Source organism: Gavia stellata, chromosome 5 (assembly GCF_030936135.1).
Source record: "Gavia stellata isolate bGavSte3 chromosome 5, bGavSte3.hap2, whole genome shotgun sequence".
NCBI lineage: Eukaryota > Metazoa > Chordata > Aves > Gaviiformes > Gaviidae > Gavia > Gavia stellata.
In genome coordinates this window covers 40,758,109-40,785,167 of record NC_082598.1, presented here as the reverse complement: position 1 = coordinate 40,785,167, position 27,059 = coordinate 40,758,109, and the positions used below count along the sequence as shown (strand labels likewise).

General features: G+C 37.6%; 1 protein-coding gene across 2 annotated transcripts in view; it reads right to left on the bottom strand.

The window, feature by feature from the left end:
* The window catches only part of GLRA3 (glycine receptor alpha 3), a 69,726-nt gene that overhangs the window by 16,907 nt on the left and 25,760 nt on the right, over positions 1-27,059 (bottom strand). For both annotated transcript variants that reach the window (XM_059817807.1, XM_059817808.1), the window contains exons 3-5: positions 21,834-22,057; positions 18,754-18,836; positions 6,654-6,791 (exon numbers count right to left, since the gene is read on the bottom strand). In XM_059817807.1, the coding sequence (XP_059673790.1) occupies positions 6,654-6,791; positions 18,754-18,836; positions 21,834-22,057 (445 nt within the window). The remainder of the gene's footprint in view (positions 1-6,653; positions 6,792-18,753; positions 18,837-21,833; positions 22,058-27,059) is intronic.

Genomic DNA, 27,059 nt, shown 5'->3' with positions numbered 1-27,059 from the left:
TGGGGCTCTAGTTCTAGCTTTAAAGGAGAAACAGTACAAATTAAATTATATTTCTAATGTACTGTGATGGAAGTCCTAGAGGGAGGATCAGAACAAATGGTAGCTGAGTAACTGCAATTCTCAAGATGCTGTTTGAGTAGAGTTTGTATGGAATGATGCAGTGTGGCTACTGCACTTTATGACTTTCACTGTTTTCTAATGGTTAATACCTTGGATTCCCAGTTTCTCACTAAATAGTTGCCATTGCAGTGATTTGAATATACTTGTCTACTCTCTGTATCTTTGTATGGAGGAAAAAAGGACCAATATTTACTCAAAACAAATGTCTGTCGCAGGAAAACACACACAATAATCTGTGAGAGGCTTTTAGACTGCTGTTCAGCTGCAACCTAATATGATCTAACTGCAGGCCATCATAGACTTTCCCTTTGCTGTATTTTTCCAGCCCTTTCTTAAGGCTGGTTCTGGCACTCATCTCATCCTGAGCAAGGACACTTCATTGTGCTAAGTAGTAGAAAGCTAGTCCTTTATGTATATGTGTGTTAGAGCCCCAGACAGATGAAGTTTTGATCAGTATTGTCCTGAAACCAAATAATTCATCATGTATTTAATCAAGGCTTTTGTTAAGTGCCCTGCATATGTAAGCCTTAACATTTTAGGTTATCTAGTACATATGATGGAATCACCCTGGCAAAATTTGCTATTGTGTTTAGTGAGAGTGCGGGTATTGGCTCCAAGTGTCCTCAGACAAACTGGATTAGTGAAATAAAAAAAACCAAAACCACCCAAACCCCAAATAGAAAGCTTTTTATTTTTAAAGTTATTAACATTGAAATAAATTTTTGAGGACAATTTTATGTTCTAACTGAAATGATTGTTTGAATGAAAAAAAGATGTAGTCTCAGAACAAAATAAAACTGTATTGCCATAAGAGGGATGACATAGACCACCAGCACTTTCCTTCTGCCTTTTGTTATGTGCTTTCTTTTTGCTCTGCATCTGCTAAAATAAGACCATAATTAACCTCTCTTGGTAACAAAGTACAGTGTGTTATGTATCACACTGCAATCATAATGGCAGATGATTTTCACAGAAAGCATGAAGAAGGAGAATGAAATATATAAACTGACTTTTCCATGAGGCAGTACTGCTCTTTTTACTTTCTCTCCTGTTTGAGTCATTATCAGAATCACCATTAGGCAAGCAGTCTAGCTGAGTTTACTTTGTGCAGTAAAAAGACTTCCTTTTTATTCCTCCCAGAATGTTACACCGTCATTTGAGAGGCATTCTGCTTTACTTATTACTGAAATACAGTTGAATATGTTCTGTCCTTTTGTCTTCCCATTACAAAATTTCTTAAATAAACAAGACACTCCATAAATTATGTGTGTGTACAAAGCTGGTTATTTCAAGAGACTGTGTCTATAAAATTGATTACATATAAGTAAAGTTAGCTAAAATTATTTTCATACCTCTCCAAGAAGGCGACAGGGTAATAAAAAATCACTTGGTAAGTGTGGTCTCCAGACACTTTTTGAAATTTGCACTGAAATATGAATTGCAATTTGAGCATATTCTGCAGATAAAAACTGCTTATGAAAGTACTTGCCTTTTCCTCATTGTAAAACATTCAGGCTGTATCTATGATCATGCAGCCTGACTAGAAATTATGATTTTCAAGTGTCTGGCATGCAGAACTAGATAAGTTCTGATATATATGGTTGGTGTCTATGTATCTAAGGCCAAGATTCATAAACGACTGTAGGAATGTACTACCATTCAGTTTTTCTTTCAAGTCACAGTCTGCAGGTATCAGTGGCATATTGGGGGCTATTAATGCTGGTGCTGTCACCTGCCATTGACTACCTAAGTTCTTGGTCAGGAAGGAAGTGACTTTGGAAACAAATGTGTTAGGAGGTGGAATGGTGAATGTGGAGTTAAGGAAGTGGGCCGTTCATCAAGATCACAGATTTAAGGATACAGAGTTATCAGAAATGGTCACACAGAGAACCCATCAGTTCTGGTGGTGAGGGTAGCAACCATAGCTCCGCTGTTTCCAGGACCACTACATCGAACACTTTGAACCAAAACCCATCAATAGATATAAGACAGTTCTGATCAGCATCATTCAAGTGCAGGTGCAGTGCATTATCCATGGTGCAAGAGTAAAGCCAAGATTCAGAATATTTCTGTTTGTGCTTGTTAGCCAATGCTATTATTATGTATACATTCATGCTATTGTATATTGGGCTTTTTTCAGCTGTGATTGAAATTAAAATTGGGTGTTGTATAAAAGCCCAGGGGCAATGCATGTGACATAGGAAGTGAATGAGGACGAGGTAAAGCAAGACCATTCTTGTAATGTGAATGGTTCACGTGTTGTGATTTTTCTGGTTGTTATGATTCTACTTCACTTCCCAAATTTGTCACTGCGGATATGCCAGTGGATGCAAAAACATGAAAATGATCAGAAATGTTGTTGCATCACTTCAGAACATAAGACTTGATGAGCCATTATGTTGTACTGTTGCTGAAACTGTTATGTCCCTATATTTAGAAGCAGTTTGTTTTTCGGGCAGTGGTTACAGTGATCCATTTTCAATTGGGCATGAAACACTGATGGGACATGCACTGATTAGTTTCCACACACTGTCCTGAAGCTTCATATTAATTTGTTTCACAGGGAGACTTTTGGGTTTTTTTTCTGTTTTATGGGATGTCTCAGAAAAGCTTTCTGTCAAATAAACTTAAATTGAAAACTCTTCTTTGGTCACTTATTGCATACCAGCTGCAGTTGCTTAGCATTCTTTTAAGAATTCTTTTGACCTAATCTGTTATAGGCCAGAGAAATAGGCTTTATTTCTAGTTTTGAAAAATGATTTTTTGTTTGTTTGTTTGTTTCTTGTGGAGTATCCTGAAGGGGTATCTGTCTACAGTATCTTATTGCACGAGCCTTAAGAAAGTACATTACTGGTCACATATTCCAATGATGAGTGGGGTCCCTCAGGGGTCCATATTGGGACCAGTGCTGTTTAACATCTTTGTGGGGACATGGACAGTGGGATTGAGTGCACCCTCAGCAAGTTTGCAGATGACACCAAACTGAGTGGTGTGGCTGATACTCTAGAGGGAAGAGATGCCGATTCAGAGGGACCTTGACAAGCTAGAGAGGTGGGCCCATGTGAACCTCATGAAGTTCAACAAGGCGAAGTATAAGATCCTGCACCTGGGTCAGGGCAATCCCAAACATGGATACAAGGCTGGGCGATGAGTGGATTGAGAGCACTTCCCTTGCGGAGAAGGACTTTTGGGTATTGGTGGATGAAAAACTGAGTATAGGCTGACAATGTGAGCTAGCAGTCCAGAAAACCCATTGCATTCTGGGCTACATCAAAAGCATGGCCAGCAGGTCAAGGGAGGTGATTCTGCCCCTCCAATCCACTCTCATGAGACCCCACCTAGAGTAACTGTGTTCAGCTCAGGGACCCCCAGCGTAAGAAAGATATGGACCTGCTTGAGCAGGTCCAGAGGAGCGCCATGAAGATGATCAGAGGGCTGGAGCACCTCCTGTATGAGGACAGGCTGAGTGAGTTGGGGTTGTTTAGCCTAGAGAAGAGAAGGCTCTGGGGAGACCTTATAGCAGCCTTCCAGTACTTAAAGGGGGCCTACAGGAAAGATGGGGAAGGGACTATTTATCAGGGAGTGTAGTGATAGGTAGAGGGGTAATGGTTTTAAACTGAAGGAAGGTAGATTTAGATTAGATATTAGGAATAAATTCTTTACGGTGAGGGTGGTGAGACACTGGAACAAGTTGCCCAGAGAAGTTGTGGATGCCCCCCCCCCCCCCCCCCCCCAAGTGTTCAAGGTCAAGTTGGATGAGGCTTTGAGCAACCTGGTCTAGTGGAAGGTATCCCTGCCCATGGCAGGGGCTTGCAACTAGATGATCTTTAAGGTCCTTTCCAATCCAAACCATTCTATGATTCTGTTATATGACAAATGGAGGAAAAGAAACTCTTAGTTCTTGTTGTCTTTTAATATAATGTTTAAAGTTTTTTAGCCTACATGTGGTAGTTAACAATACTGGTTGTAACAAAGAAATGAAAGGCACTCCCACCCTCCTAGAAACCAAACCAAACCCCTCTAATTTGATTAAATTAACTTCATACTGAAGACTTGTATAAAAAAAAAAAAAATACTCTGGAGAAAATACTGTTATCCAGAAGAGAAGAATGTCACAATAAATATAGTCCTGAATGAGTAAACTATCTTTTCTTTCTCGTTTGCACTGCCAAAGTTCTTCCAGATTTGTACCCGTAATTTTGGTGCTGGAAGTCAGAGCAGGCCACTCTGGTGAAGACATACCCTTCTGTCTGCAGCTGGTGCCACTCAGCATTGCATTTTATTTCCCCTGGCTAGTCACAGGCAGTTCCCACAGCTGCGCAACGGTCTTCTTGTTTGCTGAGGTCTTTTAAAGTCTCCATCCTGAAGTGTATGGTGGATGCCTGCATCCAGGCTTCCAAATTTTCTGTATTATTGAATGGCTTGACTTTTTATGGAAAAATAAATTGGCCCAATTATTTTTTTTGAAGTAGAGGCACGAACTTCAGCCATCTTTTCAGGGTTGTGGGCTGCACTCACATTTTAGAGCATCTCTTTGACCACAGAAATGCAGTTTGGCCAAAGCAATACAGAACTATAACAGGCTGATGATTGGTCACACTGTCCTCTAGAGTTGACAGTAAACCCCTTCTCCCACCTAAATGTGATAGCAGTTCACAGGGATAAGCGCACTTGTCTTGCAGGCACATTTTGAGAGTCATGAGACCTCACATGCAGTTAATAACAGCTTCTCACCTCAGTTTAGGGCCACAGTGAAAAAGACAGGAGACGTAAGTTGACCCCATCCAACCTTGTGTGTCATGCCTAGGCCTAGCATGTTTTCCTATTTCTGCTTGGAAGAAAATTAATATCAACTTAAATAGGCTTGAAACACAGGTTATGAAGAAAAAAGTACTGGGTCAAAAATATTGAAAAAATGAATTTTCAGTCAAAATCAAAAGGTTTAAACTATGATGATTGCAATGAAAGTTCTCAGACAAACAAGTAAGAGTACAATTCAGCTTTGGATGAGATGTTTGGAAATCACTGGAAAGGCTGACATTTTAGAACAGGTTTCCATTAAATATCAGATTAAGTACCACAGTAACGTTTTAATTCCTCAGTTAGAGATTTTTGATGCATCGTATTGTCCAAATGAACTTTGGAAAAATGAGGAGAATACTTTCTACCACAATTTCTCATTTGTTAATATCACTCTACAGGTTATAGAAGTACAGTTACAGGCACATGTTAAAACAGCACAGAATCAGAGGAGTCCTAAAAAGGAAGAAAAGGTTGCCTATATATCTCAAAGGAGATAGAGAAAAATAATGGAAATAAAATTTTCTTCTTTGTCATAAAGATTATGGTAAAAAGAAAAAAGGAATAATATGGATTTCATTATTATCATTAGCAAAGGGATGTTTGAGTGAAAAAATTACCCTGCTGTAGGATATATATCTCAATTTTTGGAAGGTTTTTAAGGATTAGCCAGATATTAGTATTTGTACAGTAAAAGGCCATATTATGTATTTCCAATTTATTTTAGGCAACACTTCAAAATATTTCTATCAATATCTCCCCACTTTAAATGGAAATTATTAGAGAAATTTTCCCTCCCTTAGGGCACCATGGCAGCTGTGATAAAACACAGTGAAGCACTCTTCCTTAATTTTGATTGCAACAGGATGTTCCTTACGAATGCTACCTGTTGAATTTTCTTCCCTCTGCCATTTCAGTAGAATCCAAATAAATAATTCTAAACTTAAATTTCAAGATATGTTTAATCTAGAATCATACTGGAGAGCAGAAATTAAGAGATATGGCTTAGAATGTGAGTTCTGGCTTTTTTTTTTCCCATGAGAAGATGGAATCTATGCATTCTTAGCCTTTGCTATATGTTTTTTGAGGATTATTATGCTTGTGATTGTCCAGTTATTGAGATAATTTTTTACAATTAAAAATAAAATAACTGTATTACTAATGTTAAACCCCCCCTTTTTCAAATAATCCCAGAGATGACGAGCTAAATATGGCAGGTATACAAAGGCTTCAACTCAGAATGCCCATGTCTAGTTTGGAAACCTGTCCCTTGTACACTAAGGATGCTTTCAGCTTGTTTTCATTGCTCCCTTGCTGTATGAACTAGGGCAGGGATAACTGGCTTGGCAACCCTGTGTCCCTTTTTCCTGACTGAGCCAGGTCATGCTTAGTGTACAGCATATGGACCTTTGGATTTCAGCAGTGCTTCATATCCCACAGCGTAGATGTGGTCATGGCACCCATTGTAAAAACAAAATTCCTGACTGAATTGCTTCTGAATTATTTCAACTATGTATTTTCTTAACCTTGCTGAAATAGAAGTTTGATCAGCCTTCCTGTAGTTTTTTTTCATTGTGTCAGTTATTTAAGACTGCATTATTCTGTACAATGCATCTGTACATTTTAATCTTCTTATGAGTTCAGTGACAATATTTAAAAAAAGAAACAACTTTCCAATATAACAATAAATGTTAAATGTCTTTCCAGTTTTAATCACTAATATGCGTTCCTACCTGTATTGTAATGCTTGGTGCAGTAACATAAATCCTTTTCTTCCTTCAACAGAAACTGTGGCAGAGTGAGACCTTCTGCTACTTGAACTGCTCCCTTTTCTTGCCATTCAAAAATGAGATCATTCATTGTGTATCCAACTAAAAAAAAAAAGGTGCAAATAAACTCTAAGTCAGCTGCAAAATTTGAAAAGCAGGGACAAAACAAATAGTGATGACTTAAGTAAATATCATAAAAAGGAGAAAATACAGGGGGTCTTCTTGTACCTGTTAACCAAAAAGTGTTATCTGCCATTCTAAACCATACTCATCTAGAAAAACAAAGCCAATCTCATGCATCCTTTGTGAAATCTTAATAGTCAGATAGTCTATTAATGGAATTAACAAAAGCATCAAAGTCAGCTAAACATCCAATTCTCTTGGGTGCTTGGGAAAATCTTGCCCTCCCCAGCCCATGAAGGATAAAATAGCCCCTTCACTCTCAGACCTGTCTTCTTTTACTTGAGGTGAAACGGTGGATTCTCAAACACATGTTTATGGATTTATGACAATTTGAATTATTAGTTAGAAATTCTTCAGAGAGAACAATGAATGAAAATTTTTGCAGGAGTGTGGTATTAATTGAATTGAAAAAATACTTTTCTCTGAAACTCGTACAGACCAAGGTAGTCATCTCATATTAGCTGACTGTGACATATTATGATATTAAAAGGCATTCAGTTTTAATATTGAGATTCCTGCACTTATCTGTACCTCATACATGTGTGTATAAGATTAAATACAACAGCAAAAGCTATAGTAGAAGTACTAATCAAGGGCCAGACCTTGTAAAGGGGAAGTATTTTTTCCTTCTGTTTCCCTCCCTCAGCTGAATATTTGCATGGCTTATCACTGGGGAAAACAGTTCTACTTTCTGTGAATATGTGATATATTAACCTTCCAGTATATCCCTGGCATTTTATTCCAAATTTTTTCTGAATAAATTTTATCTGGTTATGACAACTGAAAAAAAAAAAAGGTTTCCTATTTTCTTTCAGGTTTCATTAAGATCTTCTCAGAATTTAACAGATTTGGACTAAGTGAGTTTTTAAGACTGAAATCTAAAACTGGATGCCTTCTATTGTTGTAATAGCTTGAACGACAAGGGTACACTTGAGCTACAAAGAGTTGGACACAGAAGGAAAAGGGAGTAATTTTTACATCTAAATTATATATCTTTCATTCATCTGTTTTGCTTCTTTGCAATATTTCCTTTCTGCTTTAGTCCAATGCTAATGAGCTGTTGAGAATAACTTACTGATAACTGGAAATATCTTTTAACCTTTCAGTAACAAATTATTATTCAAAGCATATTGTTCAGAAATTTCTAAGAGTAACTGTCTGCCCACAAATACTGAAATTTTGAGTTCCAGTGAAGGAAATAACCACTTTGGTAGGCATAAATCTTTCCCCTGTTATAGTCAGTGACTTCATTACACTTTAAATACCTCTATAAATGTTATTAAGTCATAATGCCCTGATATGCTCACCTCAAATCTGAGACACACTTCATCCTTTCTGATCTGTCTATGTTGAATGCATCTATAAGTTAAGAATCAGTGTTTATAAATTTAAAACTGTCTTCAACACCTCTCCTTGCTTCTAGATTCTTTATGTTTCTTTTGGGGAGTATCTTTATACAAGCTATTCACAGGCAATCAGACTGACTATTGGTTTACTTTGACATTTTGTTAGGGCTGGATAGATATGCTAAAAATAGGACCATATCCTTTTAAATAAGTATTTAATTAAGATCATACATTACTCAAGTTATTACAAGCATATATTAACTGTGCAAGAAAACACTTATTTTTCTGTCTTCTTACATGCATGACATTCTATAAACCCAGTCTTAAAATTCACTATTAAATGCCATAAATTAAGAAAAATCAGAAGTATAGCTCTTATCAAACTTGGCATGAATTCCAACAAAAAGCGGTTGTGTGTAAAGCAGATTATAATTTGAAGCATGTAGATTATGGCCAAAAGTGATATCCCCTGAGTAAAACTCATTGAACTGACAAGCAACAACTGCTGTGTCAAAACGTGCTTCACTAAATCAGACTCATTCATCTCTAGTGTGTGCTTTTAATTTTATCTACCCCGCCCACTAATTATTCTATAGCGCAATCTATTAAAAATAATAGCAGTGTATGCAAAATGATGATGTAGTAATTAATTTCTCTCATGTTTACATTTTAAATACCCAAACATAGCTTTAGCATTCACGGTAACTTCAGTTTTGTAAGTCAAGATCATATTTATAAAGTAAATGTGTCTTAAAATATAGAGGAGCTTAATGGAGATGTGAGTTTATGTTATACCAAAGAAATTTAAAATAGTATAATATATCTCATATTTCTACTAGGTATGTTAAATTAAATCAGCTTAGGCTCTATTAAATTTATGGCCCTTTATTAATGTGAAATACATGGCTCAATCATATGTACCCATTGAATTAGGGTAATCTCAAATCTTGTAATAGTCCTGTATTTGGGGAAGCAAGAAAATATAAATTATTTAAGCAAATTGAACTATTTGATAACACAAACTTGTCTCTAAATTTTCTTTAGTGAGCAGTGTTAACAAGGACAGGTATTCTTGATTTTCCAGATGAAAATATTTCGTTATTTGGTACAGTTCCAAATAAACTGGCAATCTCTTTCTTTTTTTCCAACTACTGCATCATTCTTTCTTCTTGGCATAGAGAAAAGGAAGACAGATTACAGTGGAAAGTATCTAGTCACTTCCAGAAATAAAGCAGAATCAGAGAATTTGCAAGAGCAAACTGCAGCTCATATCCTAAACCCATCCCAGGATATTCCATGCACAAAACGGCTAAACCCCACATTGTTCTGTGTTAGAAATTTTTCAGGAGGAACAGCAATACTAATAGAGCTAACTGACCTTCCTTAATATCTCAAAAAAGGAAAATATTTTTGGTTTTTAACTAATTTTATGAAGAAGACCCGCTGAATAGCACGGTGCTTAACACTCAGAATGCTTGTGGTATTGTGTGCACTGTGCATAAGGAGAAAAAGGCTTTTCTGTAGAAATAGCCCTTTAAAACAGTCAGTGGTTACCATACTGTAGCATATATACTATTAGAGTTTAGGTGTATGGTATTATATATGCAATGAGCCTAAAAATTCGTCCTCCAGCACCTTAATTTTGGGACCTCTGCTGATTAACATAATTAGTGTCCCTTATTGAAGTGGCTGGGCTCCCAGCAGCATGAGAAGACATCATGGCAGATTTTGAAATTACCTTAGCGTTCAGTCTCAGCAACAAAATAGAGATGCATGATGCTGCTATGGATAAGGCACCAAATTGCTTAGTGCCATCAACAAGGGATGGGGCGGCTAAGTGCACAGCAAGTAGCAGAAGTGTAGGGAGTTTGGTAATGAAAATTTTGAAACCTCAAGGGCAGAGCATTATTTTTCAGATTTAGGATCCTAGAATTGCCAATCATAAAGTTTACGGTATTAGAATTATGTGGATAATTTTAAAATCCTGATGCCACTACCTATGGCACTATATGCATATGTATTTGAAGTACTGAGGCCTGCATTTGCAAAATGAAAATCTGAATAGATATTGCAACAAAGTAGGTCTCTACCAAAATGCATTTACCTTACTCATCTAGACGAAAAAAGTACACTTGGCCATCCACTGCTGAAATGAGTTTTACAGGAATAAAAATGAAAACAAGTAAATTATTTCATTGTCTGTATAAGATTAGCAACTGATTAGCTGAGAAAAGGCAGATGAGAGAAGTGAGTAAAGATGCTCTTTTTGTTCTAGGTTTATGCAGCACCAGTCAATCAAACTGATCAAGCTCAGAATTAAAACTGAGTGTTCCTGAGACAAAACTGCAATTAAAAAAAATTGATCTGACTGCAGTAGTGCCGAAATAATAAAATTCAATAAGACAGATATTTCTGTGGTCTCTCAAATTTTGCTTTGATATTCTTGAATAATGGCACCACTAGCAGAAAGGGCTAATTTGTTGGATAAACATATGCAGAAACAGTTCAAACAGAATATCTTAGGAATGGATTATTCTGTCAATGATTGAGAAATATATTACAGTTTCAATCCAGTGCATTAATTTTTCATGAAATAATCAGAAGGCATGATAATCAAAATAAGGCAAAACATCTTAAACTAAATTCAAGAAATACTAAGCCTGAAGTCTACCTGAGCTTTTGGTTCCTACTTGTCTGCTTGTGTTACTTGATTAATAAATGTGCGTCATCTTCAAAGCAATTTAAAGAAAATCTTTCAGTAACATAACTTCAAGTAAAAGTCTAAATGCCTGTTGCTGATATTGGTACACTGTCAAAGATTAGAGATAGACTGTGTATACTTTCCAAATGGCCTGTGTGATAAAATATCTGAGAAGCTGTATTCCATTACATGGTTATCACTGTGCAAATGGCGCAGTAGAGAACGGTTATATGATCAGATCACCTTCTTAGCAAACTATGGGCCTGAAATGACTATTCTGAACAGATGTGCGATTACCAGTACAAACTTGCACTGTATGTGTTATATTGTTAAATGTGTTCTGCATCTTGTAAGAACTGCACTGAAATATATAGTAGTTATAAAGAACAGGACACGTGTCTTTACGGATTCTAAGGGACAAGGAAGATAATGGTATCTTTATTGTGCTGTTAGGTCCATAAATAACAAATCCATAGAAACTAGCTGGCAGGAGAGTTGGCACAATCTAGGACCCTGAATTTGAGGAAATAGAGGAACCAACTCACAGCAATGTTACAGAATGAGGAACCGTGTCCCTTGTAGTTTTTCAAGTTCAGAGTCACACCTATAGAAGTCCTATCTCCCCGATGATACCTATCTCCCTGACGATAATCTTATAGGCAAGACAATGGACATCCAGTGAGTTTGTCTTGAAGAATTACTGAAGTGTCTTGAAAGTATTAACATCTCTTCTCCAGGTGTCCAAGGACTACACCATTACAGAAAAACAAGGTTTGTTATTCAGGGCAAGAAATTCCCCTGTACCTTCAGAGACTCCACACCTTTGAATCACAAGTGTCTCAACAATTCCAAGATAACCCCCTTTTTACTTCTGCTGATACAATCTTATTTGCTAAGTTCTTTCCTTTTAACACCCTTAGAGTAACATTCCAAGTCATGAAGAATAGATTTTTTGAGAAAACTTGTGATCCAGCTGAATACCAATACATCTTGTAAATTTTATACTTATTATGTTTTATTCCAGGAAGGCCATGCTTCCCTTATGTCATTTTACAACACCTACAGACATATTAAACCCTAACTCTTTTCCTCTTGTTCAATAAACAAACACATGAATGGCATGAAACAACTGATCTGAATATCTAGCATTTTTGTACAAGAGAGTTTCATTTGACTACAGAATTTATTTTGTAATTCTTTTAATTCTGGTGATTTATCTAAATTTCATTCTTATTTCTTTAATGTTTCATAAGGTACAGGTCCAAGAGTAACATTGGATTTATTCAGCAAACCAAGCAGTTCATTAGGTATCTAGCTGAGGCAAGGACTACAGTCATGTTGACTAGAGTTATTTCACTACTCTTCTGTTAGGTACCCCAAAAGTGTGCCTCCAGGATAATCTGCCTGCACATGGCTGTTCCTAAGAACATGGCAGAGGTTTGAATTGTGCCTAAATTCCAGGCAACATAGCATGGGGAAGATCCGACAGAGCTGGCAAACCTGGTTTTGGCTTGAGGTTAGAATAAATTCTTCTAATATACATTAAGCACCAAAAATAATAGCTTCAGAAATCAGCTGTGATGCATTTCAAGGCTAAATTTATGCTGGAGCTACAAGAAAGCAGGATTATACTCTATGTACTTCTAAGCTTGCAAAGGGTCTGCCCCTTGCGCTGCCCTCTAAGTTGTTCTGATGGAACCTCTCCCTTGGGAGTTACAGGTTTATCTTTCTTAGCCTGAATTTCAGAGAAGAATAACATTTCAGGCCAGCCCTCTACCACATCTCTCAAACCTAATATTCCTTGCTGAAGCCTATAGATTTTCAGCTGTCACTTTTATATTAGTTTCTGTGAGTTCAGCAGCGGTTGTACAGTTACAACTGCCCTTTCATCCTGAGTTGGTCGGGAGCTGAAGACTGCAAATAGTAGCTGTGTGTCAGGTCTCACTTCAGATACGCACAGTGGGCTGGGTCACCGATCTGCAGAGTAGAAACCATAGGATGAGTTGTTGACAACTTTTGTGCTACTGAAATGGAAAGGAGAGAAGAGGTATGGTTTCCACACATTCAGGCACAGGCATGTATTGACCTAGTGTGTCCATAATTACTGTCACTCAGGTAGACACCTGAGGTTCCCTGGCAGATAAGAAATACACTCCAGTTCTCTTATCTTTCTTATGGTGTCTTTGTGCTGTTGTGGGAAAGGAACAATACACACATCATTTTCTGTAACGCAGTAGCCTTCATTTTCTGTAATGCAGTAGCCTGTACTGCTGTAGCCTGCTTACAGATCTTTCCATTTGCACTTTCTCCAATTTAGAGACTGGGAGGAAAGAAATTGCACTATTCGGGTAACAGCATCATGTAGTACGGAGTGAATTTTCTCTAAAAATCCAAAAGACAGGAGGATGATTGCTTAGAAAGACTAAAAAGTCTCCATAAATCAAAAGGGAAAAAAAGGCCATTGTTTAATTTATTGACAGACAATAAGCATCAAAATAAAATTACGAGGTGAGCAGGTGCTTTCTGCCTTACATATGTTGTTCTTCTGTAACTGAGTTAGTCTTTTCAATGTTCTTTGAAAATTCAGGAATATTGAATGTCACATAAAGTTATAATTGTAATATATGAATAAAGGAATGCTGTGAGATAAAAGTGAAACTTAAAAAAAAGAGAGACAACAAGCTCTAGCACATGAAAGAAAAACATTTTTTTCCTGGGAGACAGGCCACCGAAATAAATACGTATCTAGCTGACATTTCTTTGTATCTTATTCAAGCAGAATAAAACTAAAATTACCTCACATGCCTACAGGCTGCCCTGATGTAAAGCATAGAAATGTAGAACAGATTATTTCATGTATGCATTTTCATGTACTTCCTTTCTAAGATACAAAAGGAGCTCATTCTAGTTGCTGAGAAATCATTTGGTAAAATAAATCCCTTAAAAATAGAAGAGCTTTTCCACATAAATATTTTTCAGACACTTCATGATGTAAGTAAGTGAAGTACTTTAACCAGGGGCAAATCCAGCTGCTTAGACTGACCTTGGAAAAAACATTACATGAGATGACTAAAAATAAAAATATCATTTGGGAAGAAAAGCTATACATGAATTTTCCTCTTAGAGCTTTCTATGTTGGAGCAACAGTATCAATATTGAAGGGAAGTATCTGATCCTAAACAAAATTACAATTTTATAGCAGGGGTAAAACCTATGATTTGTCCTTTATAAGTAACTGTGAGCCTTTCTTTGCAACCTGGCGGTAAGATGAGTAAGAAAAAGATAAGTGATTTGTTAGAAACAGTCTGATTTGCTTAGTGACACTTGCAGGAGCAAGGCTTGCAAGATCAGAGACAATCTAAAGAAACTGTGAGACAAATGGACCTTGTAATTTCATAATTGTACAATGTCCTACCCAGTTTGGCATCCAGCAGAAAAAACAGCAATGATGATCACTTTAAAAAGAAACATCTGGAAGCATGGCTGCTGCTGTTTTGCTCCTGCAGCCACTATGGCTTTTATAAAACAGCCTGAAGATGAGATCATTTACCTAGGACATGAGAGGACTGTGTCTGCAGTTTTGAAACCCCATGCCTCCCACTTCCCTGGACAGCGCACTAACCACCAGGGTTAATTTAAGTTGTCTCACTGTGCACCAAACAATGTAGGCCAGCCAGCCACAGGAGAGTATGACACTGTGGCCTAGAAATTAGAGATTCTTGGATGAATTCAGGCTCTCAGGGTTATAGCAGTTCTTACCTCAGGAGATTTGATATGAAGCCTGGGAAAATGCTAAGTGCACCCATCCTCCTTTTTTCTTCTATAATTTTAAAGGGAAATGGATGCCCATTCTTAGCCAAAGACTCTGGCATTTGAGTGTTTCTGCTCACCTTTTTCTAAGTTTTGGAAACTGGTCAGAGTTCAGACTCATATAAAACATCTTTTTTACCTAGTTACTCTCCTGTCCAGCATGTAGATATGTTTTGTAACTGCTCCAAGGTGTCTATTTCCCTTCCTGTACTTCCTGTATAGAGAAACTGGTTTTGAGGAGGTGAATTCCTGCTCTTGAAGGTCTAGGAGCTTCTAGGAAGTTATGTCACTGTGCCTGTCTTCTTTGGATCTCTCCCAAGGTAATTTCTCTCAGTTTCAGGGAACTACTGTCTTGTTCTTGCAAACCTTACTGGCTATTCCACTATCAGACATGTAAGTATAGCCAGAGCTCCCACAGGCTGCAAAATTTTCTGCCTCAGGCAGCCACTTTGCCCGTAGTCTCTATTTTTCATGTCTGGAGTTACAGGTAAAATAGAATTAGACAAGGCAGTATGGGGAAAGCTTTATTACTTGTAACTTGCTTATGAAATAAAATTTGATCTTTCTCTGTAACTAGAAGATTTTGAAGCACTCATTTGTATCTTGTTCAGCTCCTCTTTTGTGAACATTGCCTCTCTATTACGTGCATGTGCAGCGGGGAATTTAGTCCCACTGAACTGAATGATTAAAAACAAGATTTCAGTGAAAAATATTCTGTTGGAAAATACAGTAGAACATCTCCAGTGTTATTCAACTAATAAGTATTGGTTCCCTATGGTGCAGTCTGTGAGAATTGTGAGCTCCTGCAAGGTTTCTATAAAGCAAACCACATGCCTGTTTGTATGACCTGTCCTCACAAGGGCTGAAAGAGAGGAAAAATGCAGCTGAGTTCTATCAAGTTATTAAAGCAACAATTTCATAACTTTTTAAACACAATTTTTTTAAAAATTATACCTTTTGCTTGTTCAATCAAACACTATGAAACTTTCTGTTTGAAGCATAATTTTATATAGTGAATATACCTGCCATCTATAGGTACTCTGATACAGCTGCCTCATATTAACATTTTATTTAGTCATATTAATTATAAAGGTGAAATAGGTTATTAGTAGGATTATCTGCTTGGGTTGTCAGTGGAGTTTTGCTTAAATGCTGAATATATTATATTGCCCTAAATTCCTTGACATTTGCAACAAATAACTATCTCTCAGTTTTAGTAAAGAAAATGCCTGATGTCAGATTCAGCCATTGCCCTCCCATTGAAAGCCTGTGTTATAATATTACCATCTATCCATTGTAATGAAAGGTAGATCTGGCTTTTATACTCACCCTGCAATTTTTTGTAAAAGCATACCATTATCCATACAACAAACAGTTCTCACATACTGATAGATAATTACCTGCCCCTTCTCTTAGACATTACTTTGTTCCAGTATAAGAAGAAAAAAACCCAAGAAATACTTTAATCAAATTATATATGCTGTGTTTCTGATCTATAATATATTTCAAATAGTCCAGTATGTTCATTCCATATGCAGAAATTTATTTTCTGAAACATTTTACTTATTGATCTTAAAACTGTAATCTAGATCTGACATTAAGATGGCTACTTATTATTTATCTCTTTTCCCCCTGTCATTAATTTTCATAAACTTCGGATTCAAAGAATACTTGACTTTATTTTACTTTTGTTCTTCATATCATTATTCCCTCTGCAGAGGGATCTGGACAGGCTGCATCGATGGGCCGAGGCCAATTATATGAGGTTCAACAAGGCCAAGTGCCGGGTCCTGCATTTGGGTCACAACAACTCCATGCAAGGCTACAGGCTTGGGGACGAGTGGCTGGAAAGCTCCCCCGCAGAAAAGGAACTGGGGGCGTTGATCGACAGCCATCTGAATATGAGCCAGCAGTGTGCCCAGGTGGCCAAGAAGGCCAACGGCATCCTGGCCTGTATCAGACACAGTGTGGCCAGCAGGAGCAGGGAGGTGATCATGCCCCTGTACTCGGCGCTGGTGAGGCCGCACCTCGAATACTGTGTTCAGTTTTGGGCCCCTCACTACAAGAAGGACATTGAGGTGCTGGAGCGTGTCCAGAGAAGGACGACGAAGCTGGTGAGGGGTCTGGAGCACAAGTCTGATGAGGAGCGGCTGAGGGAACTGGGGTTGTTCAGTCTGGAGAGGAGGAGGCTGAGGGGAGACCTCATCGCTCTCTACAACTACCTGAAAGGAGGTTGCAGAGAGGTGGGTGTTGGTCTCTTCTCCCAAGTGACGAGTGACAGGACAAGAGGAAATGGCCTCAAGTTGCGCCAGGGGAGGTTCAGGCTGGATATTAGGAAAAATTTCTTTACTGAGAGAGTGGTGACACACTGGAATAAACTGCCCAGGAAAGTGGTGGAGTCACCCTCTCTGGAGGTATTCAAGGAATGTGTGGACATGGCATTGTGGGACATGGCTTAATGGGCATGGTGGTGGTTTTTTTGGTGTTTTTTTTTTTTTTTTTGGTTGATGGTTGGACTTGATGATCTTACAGGTCTTTTCCAACCTTAGTGACTCTGTGATTCTGTGATTAGGAGTATTTGTGTGCTAGGAATCTCTTCCAAAGTCCTCATTTTAATGGGAAAAGGCAATTCCCAAATACTTCATATCACAATGAAAATGAGAATTTAATGCATATCTGTGCCTTCCTCCTCACACATCCTGTATTAGCTCAGATCACAGCATCAGTCAGAACCTTTAGTTTTGTCTTTTTGTCTGTGTGTGTGTGTGCCTTGAAATGGCGTAACTGCTGTATGCTTTCCATCCTCTTTTATGTTCTAAGTGAGATATCAAGGGAGATGATAAGTACAATACATGATGGGTTGGGTTAACAAATGCTAATTTTATTTCATATAAAAAGTATTGCTGAAAGATAATTCTGCAAAGCCTGTCTTGTCTAAGCTGGTTTTACCTTCTCCTCTCCTCTCCTCAGGATATTTGTGTATAATGCAAATAGGGCTTTATGAAGAGATTACTTAAAACACATGGAGTTGTAATTTCACTTTTTCCACTGAAATTCTAGTGTAACACCAGGTTTAGTCAAACTGTCAGACCTTCTCTGCACTAGAAAGCTATCAGGTCTTTTTCTCTTTCTGTGTTTTGCTGAGTGTTTTCAATGTCAAGCTATCTGTGTTACTACAAATTCCTTTAAGCTCGGAGTCTCTGGAAGATGCTAGAAATTTTTCCAGTTTTGTGGTTGATGGTCAGATCATACTCACATTTTATCCCTAGCTAGATGATACCTTGTATGGACTTCTTCCTCCTCATAACACAAGGGCTCTACTGCCCTTCCCAAGATTTTCTGAGGGGTGTTCCACCGATCCAAGGCACTGCCCCAGTTGAGGGGGTGAGAGCTTTGTAAGTGACATACCCTATGTAGGCACATAGGCATATACATATACACATATATATGCTTTGCAGTCATCTACAGTTCTCCCTTGTAGTAAACCCTTTCCCTAATCCCTTCTAGGGTGATTAGGTAAAAACTACAGATATGTAGCTATGAAATGTAGGTATGCTGAAAAGCTAGGGCAGAAATCTGAAGAGCAGGGACTCAGTATATTATCTTGTTTCCATCTTTTAAGGACACGGAGTTATTATCGATTTCAGAATATTCACATAAATCCCTTCCTTAAGTTATTCTCAGGTTTCCTTTATGCTCTCCCATATTGCTGTATGTGTGAACACAGGGAAGACTTAATGGTGAATCCTATATGAATAAACTTTGCATAAAAGTAAACTGGCACTGGGTACTTAAGTTTAGTAGTAACTTTAGATTTACACAAAACTTGATTTTCAGTACAAGTAAGGATGAAAGAATCTCTTCCTTTGAAAATCATGTATGTTTCACAGATTCTTTTGGTAAAATAGAGGATTCTTCTCTGAAAATCTGTTCTTGTACCACTACAAGGGGTCTTTCTACCTCCTGCATAGCTGTTGTAATCCCTACAAAAGTATTTATAGGATAATACATTAAGCAAACTTACAGCTTTCCAGCTGCATTATACATGTTTGCACATCCATTGGAAAATTTTTGAGATCCATCGGACAAGACAATATTAAAGTCAATCTGAAAGAACACAAAAAAAATATTAAACACATACCACAAAAATGCCATAGAACTGCACAGGAAGAATGCATGACAACACTGGAAGTCATTAGAAATAGAAGAAAATACAATTTTTCATTAGAAAGCTCTCAAAATGGATGTATATTAGCTGAACCCATTTCACTCCCCTAGCCTAGTAAGACAATGTAGAAAAAAATTATTACAGACTTTCAGAAAAAACAAGTTTTTCAGTAGGGTTGCCTAACTTTATAAGAAGTCTAAAGGAACGCAACAACAGCATGCTTTTTTGTGCTGCAGCAGAATTATTGTACTGTTACAGTATTTCAAATCCTTGACATAAAAGTTACTCATATTTGCAAGAATTTCATAACAGATGTCAGCTGCAAATCATGGTGGCAAAGTAATTTATGTGTTATTGTCCTAAAATAAGGTGCTTAAATTGTCAACACAAAGGTTTAAGATAACATTTTATGATATTGATGGTAGACTGAAATATGCCTGTAATTTTGAACTGCAGCTGTGTTTCATGTTAGTCCTGATATTTCCTGTGAAATACTTTGCAACCTATAGGCTAAAGAGCTATTTTTACATTTTATATCAGTACAATAACTTATCTTTAGAATGATACTTCTCAGAGGAATGAGAAAGAATATAAGAAGTAAAGGCACATGTTTCCCCTCACTGGCTATATTTAGGTATCCATTCATCATTCAGGGTCATGACTGCATCTTTTTTCTTGCTAGAAAATATCTTGCTTGAAAATTTTGCACCATATTCATTTATCAGTTCAGTTGATAGAATTTTGCCAAAAACCTGAGGGACTAGAGTTCAATTCCTTACATATAAGCCTTTTCTAGAATGGCAATGTGCTAATCCTCCTCTCTTAAATGCATTCCCCTGTTTTTGGCACTGGGGCTAAAGGGAAGTGGGCAGTGGGCAGCAAGTATGGCTGTATATTTCTTTTACCTTACTTTTTCCCTTTCCAAAGCTTTTTAGCTTTTTGATTCTTTGTTGCTATAGCTTCTGTTTAGCCTGCCAGTGACAGAGCTGCAGGTGGGAGAGTCCGAGGAGGGAACTCAGACTGAGGCCCTGTTCCCAAATAGGTGAATTAAAAATTAAATTAAAAATGGTTCCAAATTAAATTAAAAATGGTTCCAAATGCAAAATCTGGCTAGTAGGCTAGTAACATGGCAAGTCATTTCAGAGAAGAGGCACCTGGACTTTAGTTTGTGCTTCAGTAAATATTCTAGTATTTTATATTAAGTATTGAATAAGGAACTGGAACCTTCTCATTATTTTCTTGCCTGAATTGTTCCAATGCAATTAGGGAAGGAGGAGACATTAGGGAATGAAAGGAAAAAGCAAATTTAGAAGTCTTCTTTTTTTTTTTCTTTTAATATCAGCATGTTAGCAATTAGCATGTCTCCCCTCATCAAAAGCTTAACCGGCTCAAATTCACATAACAACTCAACTAGATGCCAATTATATGATTTTAAATCTGTTTCAGAAATTGTAATAGTTCTTAATTAAATCATGGCAACATAAACTTTCTGGTTCCATAGGAAACACAGGAGCTATCTGGCACCTGCTTTCATCACAGTCAATGTTTGCTTTTATAATTTAATATTATAATATTTCTCATGTTTGGGGTTTTTTCCCCATTTCATGTGACCATGACATTGGTCTGAATTCTACTGAAGTTGCAATCCAAACTTGCTTCAGTTGAGTGGTGGTGTCTACACTCTGTTTTGTACGTATCTGGAGGGAGTAGGGCTAGGAGGAGGAGTTATTTGATTAGAGTGGAACAACTGTCAATGCCTCTCAGGGTGACTCAGACAGTCTGGAGATAATTGATTTAGCTCTACTTTCTACTTGGGTCTGGAGAAGGAATCCTTTTTACTTGCTTTCCATCTGTTTCTAGTGACAGAATACATGTTGTGACACTGAAGAAAGATTATGTTTCCAGACTGGCAGACTAACCTCCTCTTGGATAGGAAATGTTCGTAGGAATTTTAACCCAACCCTTTCTCCCTGTTTAAGCTTGACAAGATGCTGCCCACTTGCACTGGAAGGAGGGAGGAAGGAGACTCCCTTGCCACTGGTACATCCACACTAGTCACAAACTTTTTCTTTTTCTCTTAGTATACAAACTGTTTTACAGATTCCTGATGTCTCTTCATAAAGTCCAATTACCCATTAACGCAGTGTCATAAAAGCATGCAAAGCAAAACACTTGAGTACGAGAGGTATATTTATTTTGAAAAGTGTAACATTTTGCACAAGTAGGTCACTGTATTAATACCAAATCTATACCATGTCTAATGGGGCATTAGTATGCTTATATCCAACATGTTTCTCATTAGATCAGGTTTTTGAAGATATTGGTAAAATACCTATTAATGTCTGTATTAATAAAAGGAAAGTGGGGAGAAGAGAAAAGAAGTAGGATAACTAGATTTTGTCAATACCTATTATTGCTGCTTAGAGCTTTTTAAACTTTTTCAAAAGTTTACTTTTCCCTTTTCTCTCCATCTCCAGCAGTAAGTGAACTATTCTTTAAATGTCGTGCTTCCTCAAACAGGTCATGTTTCCATGTTGAAGTGCAACTGCAATATCCAAAAATGTGAAAAAGAAATAACATTGGATTGTCATGACATTGGAGGCTACAGCATGTGAAACTCATACATAGGCCAGCTCAGATTATAGTACTCCAGGATTATTTGCTCTGTGCAAGTGTTCTAGCTCGTCTAGGCTCGGTATCTGTACTTTAAAATGGGAAAGAAACTTTTCTTACTATTTTTGCTATGTGCATGCTTAATGAGGGATCATTTTCTATTTTAGTATTAAAAATGAACAGTAATCATGATGTTCTACATTGAAAACTCATAAGTACTTTAGTGATAGTTCTGCATGACTAGTAAATGAAGATATACATTAGCAAGTCTTAGGTACATTTTTGAGCTTCTCTCTGAAAAAATAATTTGATTAGAGACTCACCTGATGGAATAAAGTACATTTCCATTTTTGAAAATTCTCAACAACTTATTATCTGTTGTAACTTCATGAAAGTTGGCACCTTTTTCATTAGCAAAGAACAAATCAGGTTTCCAAATTGAATCCAGCATGGATGGATCTAAGTCTAAAGAGTCATCTGGATATTCACTGTATGCGAGGCGTGGATCATTCCAATTCTGACGGAGAAAGATGTTCACTCGGTAATCCTGAATGAAAGAGAAAACAAGCAAAGCTTTATCAAGCATAGGGATTTAGCTTTTATTTCATTTCTTAGCCATGTAATCCCCTGTCCATCTGTGGATGACAAAAGAATTACTTAGCTGAATGACAGCATGATACCTATTTGTATTAGTGGGGACACAATGGATAGGAATAAAGAGGTGTTTCAGGGCAACTGAAAAAAATCACAAGCTAAGTAAATCCAACCTCCTTGTACAGTTCGTATAACTCCATATAGCTCTACTGCTACAGTAGCTTTGTCTTGAAATAAAAACGAGAGAAGCATAAAAAGAGTTTTATGGAGTTACCTTTTTCCGCGCAACTCCTGGAAGGGGCATTCCCATTTCCCTCTCTTAGGCAGTGAGAATCTGTCCCACTGTAAGGGAAGTTAAATTCATTTCTTTGTTCTGTCTCTAATCCTTACATATTTTAGACCCACCACTTTCTGTGCCTCAGTTTCCTATTGAAAATTTTGTGAACAGTAACTTGCCATACAGCTATTTGAGGAGGACACATGTTCCTCCTCTGTTCAAATATGGTGGAGATCATATAAGTCCTTATGATAAATTAGTGGAGTCACTTAAATTCCTACAGACAGTCCTGTATTAATCAAGGGTGCTTTTATAGTAAAGACAAGTGGAGTGCTTCAAACTTCTGGAAGTAATTTTGGAGTTGTATATACTCTGTCAGAGACAATGTTGTATTTATGGCTGCACACTTTCTTAAAACTTCATCACTCTTCAAGGTGAAAATATTTGTTTTTAAATAAAAGTGAATATAAGCATCTCATTACATTAAATCAAGAACTGAGGGAATTGAGATACTGAGCATAAGGACATAGGGACTATACTTTTGTTCATAATACTATTTTCCTCATTACTGCATTAATGAAAGAAGATAAAAATAAAATAGAAACAAAGACATGTTAGGTGCAGAGGGAAAATGGGAGCTTGTTGTCAGAGCTTACGTGACACTTCTGAATGTAATACAAGTAAATAACATCACTTGTTTATTGTTAAAAAAGGCAATGATAATTAATTTTAAAAAGAAAACTTTTTGAGTCAAAATGGGAAATGAAGTGTTCAAGGCTGAGCAATACAATTTGGCCAGTAACTATGGGCAGTAGTTATTTGTGGTTAGAATAACTAGTTAAAAACCCACTGGTGTAGAAATTGTGGGTACTGTTAAAATTCCAGTGTCGTATCAATATTCGGTCTCATGAAACTTGGAACATGCAGCCATACAGTTGTGAGAATCATGCCAACAGACATAATAAAGGACAACAGGAACCTCAATGTGCAACATTTGCTCATGAAAAATAGTTCTTTATATCTTCAGCATCCTGCTGTTTTGCTCAATTTAATTACTCAGCTTGAATAAGGGTAGCCAAGTATGCTAAAAACATGCTTACCAAGCATTTGTTTCTTGGTAATCAGAACATACTGCATATCATATAGAGAAAGTCACAGTAGAGGATTTTATATTCATATAACCTTATAAATTTTCAAGACAAAGCCAGTAAGTGGAAAACTACACCTGGAGAATGAAATTAATTCAGATTATTGCTTTCAGCAGACATGAAAAAGGATTTCTGGCCAAATGGAAGCATATAATGTTAAATGCCAGGTGGCAAAACATAGGATTTGTTAATCAATTGCTTTTTTAAAAAAAATAAATTGTTAATTAATTTGTTAACCTCACTTTCAGAAAAGGACTGAAAGAAATTTCCTTTCGTTTGCATCATGGCTAGTGACAGCCTCAAGAGCCATAAGAAGTTCTTAAGAGAAGCTGTTGATATTGTTCATAATTAACACTGTAGTGTGATGAAGCCAGAGCCAGGGATTTGTACTTTACAGATGTAGAAACAAGCTTCTTTTTTTCCTAAAGCCAAAACCCTTAGACAAGCTTGTGCCTCATTATTCATAGAACTGAGCTTTTGATGTCTTCCATGCAGCAAGAGGACATAATACCCCCTGAAATACCCTTATTTCTTTGCATGATATCCCAAATACCACATAGTACCAGTTCCCCTTTCAAATTCCTGTATAAAATCAAAAGACCTGGAAGAAGCAGGATGTGGGAGCAGTGACGGCTCTACTGCCTGTCCTAACATGTGGAATCCCTGCACTGAAGGAAACATTAGCTCTAAACCTGGGGCACTGGGTGTGAGCACTGCAGCTCTCAGAACTTCATCTACACTTCAGCCAAACCCAAGCTTTACCTTTTAATTTGTATAACTTGAAGTCTGTCTATTTATTTTACTTTACTCTGTAGAATATGATGAGTCTATGAATGGGATTACTTGTAGAGTAAAGGACTTCTCATATGTTAAGACAGAACAGCTGAAAAATGCGTAGCAGAAAGTTGAAATGAAAATGGAGGAAGAGAAATGGAGAAATCTGTTCTCGGTTATATTAAGCTATTCTGTATGTCAGTTTCCCTAAAATTTATTGGTGTAAATTGTATCCAGATTTTAAGATGAAAAAAATCCTAGTTAAATTTTTCATTGAAGCAACTGAAGCTATTTTTCATTGTTCTATCCCCTGAAAATTCTGATTTAAATTGGCTCTCATTATTCACTAAAAAAATTCCTAACATATCAAAAGGAAAGAGATACATTTAACTGCTATTGTATGAAGGACAAGTATTCATCGTCTCAGTTTATAATTACACATTGTGAGCATAAGGCTTAACTGCTTTAAACAAGTAAGGTTGTTTGATGCAAACACAGAGACCAGAATTAAACTGCCAGAATTGATTAGTTTTCCTACAAGAGGATTACTATTCTCACATGCTACTTGCCTGGAGGGTGATTCCTAACTCAAATAACTCTGTGCTGGGGAGGTTCCTTGAGGGAAGAGATAAATCATCATTTAAGTTGTGTTGACTTCCACAGCCACTTCTATAACCTAAAGGCTGCCATCGCCTGAACAGCTGCTGTACCCTGGTTCTACAGAATGAGATTGCTTTATGGGTCTGCACTTGCTCCATTGTCTTTCAAAACCCTTAGCCACAGGGTGAAATTTCTTAGAGGGTCAGGATACTGCTCATCTGCTTCATAGGGCTCAATAAAATAAAAATTGAGAGATCAGGTAATTGCTTTTTGTTGTCCATGTTCAGGCTGAGGACATTATAGACTCCAGTACTAACGTTTTGGTTAGCAATTTCCAGCACACAGTGAAATCTAAAATACTTACAGAATATGTTGATTTCTTCTTCATTACACAGATAGAGCTATACTCCCATAGCATACAGAATATAGCTAGACTGCTTTATGTAAACTTTTGCACAAATCCTCAAGATATTAATTGCCTAACTCTCACTGGTTTCTTTAATGCATTTTTAATATGCACTGTATGTGGAATCCTTCTAGATCTGAGAGAGATATATTCTAAAATTTCTAATTTCTAAAATGTCTGAAATTTCTAAAATATGCCCTTCATTTGAACACTGCGTATCACCTGCTCACATAATTTTTGAATGCTTTCATTTGAACCAAATAATCAAATTTTCATACATAAATAAATAATATTCCAGAACTCTACCTGCTGGAGTTCCAAATACTATTATTTTTTTGACTAATATATCCATCTAAGTGAAATCTAGACTTTTGTCTTACATAATGTAGTCAAAGGATTCTTACTTTATATGTTCTAGCTCACTGTAAAATTTTAACACGGAAATCTTATGGACTTTCCAAGAACACTGTTAGGAGTAAATTTAAAGGCTATATGTCAATGACCAGCTGGAGTGCATGGAGCTCCCCCTGAGGATGGATGAAGAGCCAACTGAGACCTTATGGGTCAGGACAAGAGGAAATGGCCTCAAGTTGCGCCAGGGAAGGTTCAGGCTGGATATTCGGAAAAATTTCTTTACTGACAGAGTGGTGAAACACTGGAATAAGCTGCCCAGGGAAGCAGTAGAGTCACCATCACCGGAAGTGTTCAAGGAACGTGTGGACATGGCATTGTGGGACATGGTTTAATGGGCATGGTGGTGTTGGGTTGAAGGTTGGACTTGATGATCTTACAGGTCTTTTCCAACCGTAATGATTCTGTGAGGATTAAAGGGAGGGCAGGCACAGGTGACATTATAGTGTGGGTCTGCTACAGGCCACCCAACTAGGAAGACTGAGCAGGTGAGGCCCTCTACAGACAGATAGGAGCAGCCTCACATTCACAAGCCCTGGTCCTCATAGGGGACTTCAACCACCCAGATATCTATTGGAGGGACCACACAGCAGGGCATAAGCAATCCGGGAGGTTACTGGAATGCGGTGATAATAACTTCCTTCTTCAAGTCATAGAGGACCCAATGAGGAGAAGTGCTGTGCTGGACCTTGTTCTCACCAACAAGGAGGGGATGGTGGAGAATGTGAAGCTCAAGGACAGCCTTGGCTGCAATGACCATGAAATGGTGGAATTCAAGATCCTTAGGGCAGTGAGGAGGGAGCACAGCAAGCTCACTACCCTGGACTTCAGGAGAGCAGACTTTTGCCTCTTCAGGGATCTGCTTGGTAGCGTATTATGGGATAAAGCCTTGGAGGGAAGAGGGGCCCAAGAAAGCTGGTTAATATTCAAGGATCACCTCCTCCAAGCTCAGGAGTGATGCATCCTGACAAAGAGGAAGTCAGGCAAAAATGTCTGGTGGCCTGCATGGATGAACAAGGAGCTCCTGGACAAACTCAAACACAAAAAGGAAGCCTACAGAGAGTGGAAGCAAAGACAGGTAGCCTGTGAGGAATACAGAGAAATTGTCTATGCAGCCAGGGATCAGGTTAAGAAAGCTAAAGCCCTGATAGAATTGAATCTGGCCAGGAACATCAAGGGAAACAAGAAAAGCTTCTATAGGTACATCGGTGATAAAAGAAAGACTAGGGAAAATGTGGGCCCTCTCTGGAAGGAAATGGGAGACCTGTTTACATGGGATATGGAGAAGACTGAGGTGCTCAATGACTTTTTTGCCTCAGTTGTCATTGGCAAGTGCTCA